Below are 9,103 nucleotides of genomic sequence, written 5' to 3'. Positions count from 1 at the left end.
CTCAGTAGAACAAAAATATCGAAAGTTAGCTAATTAAAAATCATAGACAAGTAAAGGAATCAGTGACAATATCCAATGGAGTATGTTTTCAGGGCTTTTCTCCGGAAGAAAATAGTTCAATCAATATTTTCAAGGAAACAAAAAACAAAAAAAATTGAAAAATTCTATTTGTTCTCAGTGGTGGCACAGAATTATTACTGAACATTTGCTTGTCTGCCTTGTAGTAACACCCACCGTTCCACACCCTCAAACTATGGTACCCTAAATCATACTACACACAAGCTGTTAGTTCTACACAAGGTGATGCAAATGATGAGCCAAGTCAATGCAATATCCAATCAACTCACCTCACGGCCAATATATGAAGTTGGTACCTCAAAAATCAATGCTAGCTCATCATATGGTGTTCTGCCTTCCAGAAAATTGGTCACAAATTCATTCCTTTGAACAAAATTATAAAACACATTAACATAAGAAAAGTGCTTTTAGACAAAGGACTCAGAAACCAAAATGATCACCTTCTTGGAGACAACATTCCACATTTCAGATTTTTATTATTTTGCACTGTTTAGATATTTTAACACTGTCAAAACTACAATAACTAACAATGTAGCTATTTGAAACAAAAAATATTACTAAAATTACACCAGATTAAGACGTTCTTAGTTACCAAAGTAGCTTAGGCTTTTGAGTTTTCACAAATACATACAAACAACTGACAAGACATAGACACCTTTATTTCTAAAATATATGAATAGAAAAAAGTAAAACATGAGCTTCACATTAACCATTGACTCCCAGAGCTTTTTGCCAAAAACCCAGTTTTTGGACATTTTGGAGGTTTTCAGGCTGGATATGGGCCAAATTAGCTCCAATCTGTCTGTCTGATTATCCCATGCTTATGCAAAAGTTGATTAACATCTTATCGCAACTAAAATTACTAATTTAAAACATTGACGTATCCAAAAGCCCTTACCCTACGGGTATGAAATCCACATCTGCACGAACCAAACCTAAAGACTTCTGTAGTTCAGCTACCTTGACCATTTCATGAAGAAGATTAAGTAGAGTCTTCTCTCCTGTTTGAGTTAACAACATTAGATGTAACATGAGTTCAACCAGAATACAACTACTATACATGTAATTAAATAACACCAATACAAAACTTTCAATAAGTCAGTTTTACTGAATTTGATGTTTAATACAAATTAACATCCACTGAGTTTTGCTGAAACAACTTGACTGCCCACTCTCAGTTTTTACCTACTTTGACTACATTCCACATAACAATTATACTATGCAATGCAATGCAATACAATATCTTTATTTCACATTCTACAATTACCGGTATATCAAAAATACAATATACGTATATTTAGAAGTGAAATAAGTAGTTAATTAAAAATTATTATAGAAACAAAGGATTTTTCACAGAGCATACCTAGATATGTTTCTCCTAGATTAGAGATGGGAGCTGAAGCATTAAAAAACTGTTCAAAAGAGAAAAATAAACAAAGAGTGATTCTAAAGAATGTAGAGCTGACCAATACCTTAGAAAACACTCTATCTCACTATCACTCTAAATAAGATGTAAGAAATCTGTATGTACGCTGTGATAGATTGAAAACTTTTTTTTTGTAGACCTCACAAAAAAACTTTAACCAAACAAAATTATGTACTTATAATATACGTTTGGCTAGGTACCGGTAGTAACATTGCATAGGGTATAACTGACTGTATGACATTTCACTAGATTTTGTTGCATCTATTTCATTATTAATTAAAGGAAATATCTCAAGACGATACCTTCTGCTTCACATAAAAGTTTGAATTCTCTCAAACTTTCTAATGTGTTTACATAAGGCAAGGTAACTGTGATCCTCATATGCCATCTATTTATTGCTAATAACTTGAAACAGAAAACTAGGTTTTTAGCATACTTTTACAAATGGAAAATACTATTAATGGCAACTTTTTAGGGAGTCACACAACAGAGTCCTTGAAAGGACCAATATAGACAAGGTTCCTGCAAGGTAATAATACCAGCTGCATTCAAATACTAAATCACGCATACCTTTACAGACGGATAACCTTCTATGTTATAATGGACACAAGTGGCGAGATTACGTTCTTCTGCACAATCAATAGCAGCAACATGTATAAGCTGTCTCCAGTCTAAAGCAAATCAATTAAATTTTATAATTAATATCAACATGGAGACTATAAAGAACAATGAGTGAAAAACACACAGTACTAACCTAAAAGAAATTTCACTGAACCCAAAGAAATACTGCTGGGAAAAATTCTCAAATCCAAATTTCAACTTCTCCAAATAATCCTTCAGAGTTTCATGTCACATTAAATCTAAAGATCTCTCACCCCAGGGAGTAGCACCTTCCTACCAAAGTAGAAACTTTTCATAAAGTATTTGCACTATGTATGAAACATTTCTAAAAGATGTAAATCATGACCTAAGTAGAAATTTCCAAAGAGAAATAAATATATTGATTCAATTGAGGCCTTGAGCTACTGTACTGTATTTTAATTCCAAGCTTTTGCCGTTCTAGGGCATCATCAGGGAATGAAAGAAAATATTCTATAGAGCATGCTATAAAAGTGGTGTACAGTAGGTGATGCAAATGATAGAATTCAAAGAGAAAGTTTGATCTTTTTGATTGACAGAAGAACCTAGACAGAACTTATCTGTTCTAAGTTGGCAAACTCTTTTTGTACTGTTGTGAGGGATTCGAGAAGGGAATGTCTGTGTAGTTTTGCTCCTCTGGTATAGAGACTGGAATATCTCTTAAATACATATGATATCATTCACACCTTTTGGCAAGTCTAGGTAAAAAAAACATATCAGGCCAGAACTTACTATGACACATCTGGTCTCCATACAGCTTAACCCACTGACACCTGGAGATTTTTCGCAAAAACACATGTTTTGGACATTTTATAGGCCAAATTAGCTCCAATCTACTCAAAAAGGCATGCCTTTCTTTCCCCTGGCATCACATTTTATGACATTTTTGCTCGGGCATATGCAGAAATCAAAATTTTGAGATTCTTTGGACGAGAAAGTGACCTACATCTTAAAGCTGTTCGGTTTTTTAAATTGTTTTGTCGCCTTTTCTTTTTCTCCTTTTCTTATCTTTTTGCCGCAGTTGTTGACCTTCTTCTGGGCTTGCTTCCAGTTCAAGAATTTCTGAGAAAGCATCATTGAGACAGGAAATTTTTACCACAGAGTAGCCAGGCATAATCGAGGGAAATTTTGCTCTGAGCCTTTCCCTCAAATTTCTGAGCGTTTTTTTTTTTACACATTTTTGGCTCTATTAACCCAATCACTCTGATCTCGGTATCACTGGAAAGATCTTTTCCTCCTACAGAATCTGAGTATAAGTGATGCTAGGTGATAACGTCAGAAGTGGAACAAAGGCCAATGCTAGTCACAGGCGATTACAGCCGGCACAGTCAATGGGTTAAAGTGATTGGAAGTGTCTTACTACTGCTCCTGGATGGTATGCCCCTGTATGGTTGCCTCCCATATTCACCCCCCATTATTTTATCAGGTTTCCCTACCAATTCACAGGAACACATGGATACTCTTGAGTGGAGATAAGCTACAGTAGCCTCTTCTAATGCTCAAACCCGTATTACAAGATCTGGAGTTCTGTGCACTAACCATGATTGGCCAAGCTATTATTCACTATGATGCGAAAATTTGATTATGAGCTCAAGATTTCTATGAGGTGATAGCTGAGTCAGCTATCACATAATAGAAATCCAGAGCAAATAATCAAATCACTCAATAAGTAGAATTCTAACTAAATTTTCTTCAAATAATAATTTTCCCTGGACACGAAATATTGACTTGGCACATGGTCTGGATTGCTGTGTATACAAGCTTAACCATTCAGTCATTTTTGTTTTGTCTTTGCTCTTGTTCTTTTTTTTTTTTTTTTTCACGTTTTAAAGAGTGTCAAGGAAGTAATGCTTAGAAAAATTTCAAACATCTTCCTTGACCAGTGCAAGCAAACTTCTTCTGCTCGAAGCAGAAGCTAGCAGCTAACGCATCAGCCCAATTCTCATCGAATGTTTTTGAAACTTTTTCCCCAGAATTTTTCTTCTGTGGTGCTTTCTTTCTACTTGCAAATGGACACGAACTTTTGCATTTCTTCAACGGCATATAACTTAAGCTTAAATCAACAATCTACAAACGGAGAACACCCAGACCAGGTTGTCAACTATACCAAACACAAACGTTTGGTAATCGTTTATATGCGGCAGTCTGTTACGCAACTTTTAATACAAGTTTACTTCTTGTGACAACCCGTCAACAAATATCAATTAGAGATAATTATGCAAAGAAACATTTTTCGTTTGTAACTTTGCATAGAATCAATCTTTTTTCATACAATTTTTTTAAATGAAAGATCGCTATAAGATCTATCTGAAAGAGCAAAAAACATTTTTTTTTTTTTGAAAAATGGTCAATCTTGGGGTATGCTGATACCTTAAGACACCTATGATGTGGAAGAATAAGATATTGAGTAAAACAATTGCACCTTCAAAGTTCCCTGGCACCATAATTGTTTAAAAAAAATTCTTAACTTAATTTGGTTTCAATAAAACACGGGACTCCCAAATGAACTGAAAATCGAGAAAAATACAACTCAAAAAATACAGGATCCCAGAATAAAATACTGTAAGTCATAAAAAAACCGTTTCTATAGCACGGGGTTCCATATGGTCAGCTGTTTAAGCGTTTAATTTCAATGTAAATCAACTCTCCCTCATGTTTACTTCTACTTCGCATAATTTAACTTCATCAACCCGCGAACCAATATTTAGTATATTGTAGTACGTGCGAATTAAGTTCGCACCAGCATTAAACCTTAGTTATCCCCACAACGAATAAAGATTAACAGAAAAAGATTGTGCCACTAACTGTGTTGTGTTGAATTTCCCTTTCCTGTTGCTGATTATTAATTTATTGCTCCCAAGTAACAGGAACAAGGAACCGCAGCTGACGTTAGTGGACTAATTTTAGATTCTTTGAATCGACCGAACTAAAGCAAATTATCTCCTTCCTTGAAAACAAAACTGAGTGAGCTGGGAATAATTCTTTTCCACATAACAATATCGTTGAATTTTTTCTCCTTTAACTTCTTTGTCTGATCGCCCGGCTTCGCGATGTCATTAAAAATATATCAGATCTAAACAAAGAACGAGCAACCGGGCAGATGGATCGCTTTTCAGCAATCTGTCTCTTGCTATACCTTCGCTGTTGCTGAATCGTTTTGCATCACCATAACCTTCTATTTGAGGATATATATCAATCGTCGTGAACTCACCTTTCGCCATTTTTGCCAGCTTTTTCCATGTCGGAGCAAATGCGTGACAATGTCCACAAAAACTGGAATAAAATTCTACTACCCATGCCGTTTGGCTATTGTGAATTACACTCGAGATTGTATCGTTTTCTAAGAGAACTGTGTGGTCGGCGGATGAATATAACACGCCACAAGAAAGTCTACAAGAAAGAAAAAACACAAAACAAACTACAAAACAACTGCATATGTATCCTGTACAATGTTCGGCCATGTTTTTCATGACAACTTGTGTGGTACACCGCTGATGATCTTGTGTGGGCTCAGGATTTGACGGGCCTAACAGAAGGTCTAACACCGGGGTCCAACAACAGAAGAGTCGAAACTTTGAGCCCAACAATCTTTGTACGAACAGAACTAAGGCGACGTCCAGTGTTTCATGCAGCTTTTGGAAACAAATCATTGAAATAGTGTTTAACGAAAGGAAACATAAATCGTAATTTCAAAGGGTTGATTTTCGTAATGACACGTCATTGAAAACAGTTGTTTGTCGCTTGGAGCCTCGGATGAGCAGTCAGTCGTTGAACAGGTTGTCAGCTTGCTTGAATTGTGCCAGGGCAGTTGCGTGAAATTTTTTCATACCTGTGAAATTTAAAGAACCGACAAAATCTTGACAATAAAAGCTGACAGTGACTTGTGATAATACATTGTTCGTGGCTAGTCTGAAAATTCTAACGTCAGGCGATGAAGTAATGAAAATTCTAAAGATACATGCAGGCATAACTCCGAAATTGCTTTCCAATGTTTTTTTTTTTTTAATAAATAAATAAACAAGAATCAACACTTAGATAGACCCGAGATAAGCTGTATCTAAACAGACTAAAGAGAAGTCTTTTGTTTCATCCAGTTTAGTCAGAGTTACCGTAATCAAAAACATATCGGAAAATCTGAAACTGCTGCATGAAAAATAAACATTTCATGGATAAACCCTTCACCAGGTTCCAGTGTTGGTAGGCGCCAGGCACCTCTCGAAAGGCTTAGCATGATTGGTTGAGAGAACAATAGAACAAAAAACACAAACACTGAACCTTGGAAAAGGAAGCAAATGAAATTACAGGTTCTGATGCTGGTAGGATTTTTTATTGCCCGTTTTCACACTGGTCCACATTGGAGACGGAAGTTCTGAAAATAACTACATTCTGAGACGAATTATCTTTCTGTAATGGTATAAAAACGGCCACTGTGATAAGTTAGAAAAGTAGAGACCCCTGCTGCGTCTAAACGTCCAACGTTAGTCCATCGGAAACACAAATTCTATCTCCATCCTGGCCAGGAAGCGATTCGATATTTGTGTGAAATTGTTTATCACCACGGCCTTTCAGAAGCGGAACCAGATTCTATACAAGGTGGGGGTCCGACAGGGCAAAAAAGATTGGGCGGGCCCGGATAGAAAAAAAGTGCCCAACGGAATAAAAATTGACCCTTTGCAGAACAGGATGGGGCTAGAAAAGAAAGGTGGGGTCTGCCTACCCCCCTGTCTATGTGGGATCACAATTAATCATAATAATGTTCTCAACCTTTTTGCACTTTCGTGTTATATTTGAAAGAGTAATCTTTTAATCTTTGCTGCTTTGGGATTTGTCTATGATATAAATTACGATTTGCATTTTCAAACAGAGATGAGCTAGTCTGCAGTTAGCATGCACTACAAAGGTTTTATATAATAAGTCATAATTATTATTGTATTTTTATAGAACAGACGTAGAGATGACGTCATTGACATTCTTTTTTGTTTCTTTTTATTATATACCACAGACAGATTTCATGTTGCTATGCATCTGTTCGGTAACAGATCACAAAAGTAGTCAAAATATGGTAAGGACATCAGTGACACACTCAGCTATCGCTTCGTGTGCCATATTTTTGTTCTTACCACATTTTGACGTCATCTGCGTTCTATTACTGAACAGACTCACAGCAACATGGAATCTCTTTGTCAAATTGATCTGGTTTCCAACCATTTTGTCGCTTGCTTTATATAGGAAAGATTTATAACAATCCATTTCCTGATCAAGCCTGATCATAAAAATAATGCATTCAAGGTAAAACAACGGGGCCTTGAAGCCCCTTAGTGATATTATGATATTGGCTTGCAAGGATTCCTAAGCTGAGAATACCACTGATCGTAAATTATAGCCCAGTAACCTCATTTCAAAAACGCAAAATGAACCGTTAGAGCATGCTTCTAAGTGAAAATTATAATTTTGAACATTGTCATTTAGCAGCAGTATAATCAAGCAGTTCGAATCTCTTACCGCGCAAGGTAACACCACTTTGTATAAGATAATCACGAATAATTCTGCTGCGCACTAAAACACACCAGCGATTTGCATGTTCCTGACTGATCAGTTTTATAACTCCCAACTGAACAAACTCTTCGAGACAATCGGCGATTTCCAATATTGAAACGTCAGGAAAACTCTTAGTTCTTTCACTCCGTCGTGCTTTAAAACCGAGTTTATGAAGACTTTCATCTTTTGCTTTTGTTTCTTCGTGTTCATGTTCAAAGACAAGAACAGAGGAACTGTCATCTACTGGAGCAAAGCTCTCTCTTGGAGATGCTTTTGGTAACTTCTTCTCCTTAGCGCTTTCTTTTTTGTGGCTTCCTTTGCGTGTGCTTCTTTGTTCACTCGCAATTTTTGCAGTCCTTTTGAAATCACTTCCTCCTGTTATCTTGCTATGTATTTGTGGGAATAATTCTTCTTCTTTTGAACCTGATTTCAAGACTTCTTGCACCCACTTGGACGATTTTTTGTTCTGCATTGATTCAATATCGAATATCCCTACACTGCTGTTATGAAGCATTTGTAAAAAATTTGTCTTCTTTTCCTCGAACGGTGGATAAGTTTTCAATCTTCCGTGAAAACAACGCAATTGCTGAGCGGCGGTTATTTGTTTAGGTTTTAGGTCTAGAAGACTTTTTTCCGCTGATTTTCCAGTATTTTCTTCAATGGTAAACGTCTCTTGTTTGACGAGAGGAGCCGCAAAAGATACCGATTTATTTTTTCTTTGTATTTTGAGTTTCGTCTGAGGAGCGGTCTTCATACTTACTCCATGACAATACCTTTTAGCCTGATCATTGTCACTATGAATAACAGTTGAATCTGCTCGATTAATTTTCTTCTTGAGCGACAGCACGTCTGTCCCTTTCGTCCCTTTCACCGTATTACCTCTGACAACATTTTGTTCTTTCGCGGGAAGTTTTGTGGCTCTCCTACAAAATTTTCCCTTCTTGTTTTTACCCCATGTAGCCTGGGTTGTGTTGCCATGCCGACGGTTACTTTTCTCTTGGCGATTAAGCGGAAATCCATCAAGGTTTGAGGTAAAACGTGGCTCTTGTTTGCTAAAATCCACTGAGTCGACATCGCCGAGAATTTCCGAAAAATCCTGCTCACCAGTCTGGTATTTCCTGTCACAACCGATACAACCTTTTCCAGTGCACAGAATGTTTCCTATCTTGGTGAGATGCACTCGATCTTTCGTGTACAGGGGAGCCGTAGATATAAGCTCGCTCATCCTTTCAGTTTTGTCACAATAAACAGAAATAAACAGCGGTCCCTTCAAACAAAAAGCGTACAACAAAATATCTAGTTCTAAACAGAAAAAAATGTTCGATATTTAACAGTAATATGGATCTCTTACCGATCTCTTATAAAATACACGACTGAAAACTCATTAGAATTCAGAGAGATATACTTTAATTTACATTACTG

The 9,103-nt window shown here is 36.5% G+C and overlaps 2 protein-coding genes across 2 annotated transcripts in view; both read right to left on the bottom strand.

Annotated features, from left to right (window-relative positions):
• LOC110054370 (sulfhydryl oxidase 1-like) overlaps nt 1–5,808 on the bottom strand; it is an 11,540-nt gene extending 5,732 nt beyond the window's left edge. The window contains exons 1-5 of the mRNA XM_089275000.1: nt 5,355–5,808; nt 2,075–2,175; nt 1,442–1,490; nt 977–1,079; nt 348–441 (exon numbers count right to left, since the gene is read on the bottom strand). Of these exons, the coding sequence (XP_089131126.1) occupies nt 348–441; nt 977–1,079; nt 1,442–1,490; nt 2,075–2,175; nt 5,355–5,793 (786 nt within the window). The 5' untranslated portion in view covers nt 5,794–5,808. The remainder of the gene's footprint in view (nt 1–347; nt 442–976; nt 1,080–1,441; nt 1,491–2,074; nt 2,176–5,354) is intronic.
• Nucleotides 5,809–7,267: 1,459 nt separating this feature from the next.
• LOC110054302 (uncharacterized) lies at nt 7,268–9,103 on the bottom strand. Its single transcript, XM_020760686.2, has one exon. It carries the CDS (start codon nt 8,904–8,906, stop codon nt 7,605–7,607), a length of 1,302 nt encoding a protein of 433 aa, XP_020616345.2. The 5' UTR covers nt 8,907–9,103; the 3' UTR covers nt 7,268–7,604.

This window comes from Orbicella faveolata, unplaced genomic scaffold, assembly GCF_042242905.1.
Source record: "Orbicella faveolata isolate gen_17 unplaced genomic scaffold, um_ofav_v1 contig_36, whole genome shotgun sequence".
Classification (NCBI taxonomy): Eukaryota; Metazoa; Cnidaria; class Anthozoa; order Scleractinia; family Merulinidae; genus Orbicella; species Orbicella faveolata.
The sequence above is the reverse complement of the archived record's forward strand: the minus strand, read 5'-3'. Positions and strand labels throughout refer to the sequence as shown.

Bases quoted from the DNA above. Each gene is read 5' to 3' on its own strand.
- LOC110054302 (XM_020760686.2), bottom strand. From the start codon at position 8,906: ATGAGCGAGCTTATATCTACGGCTCCCCTGTACACGAAAGATCGAGTG.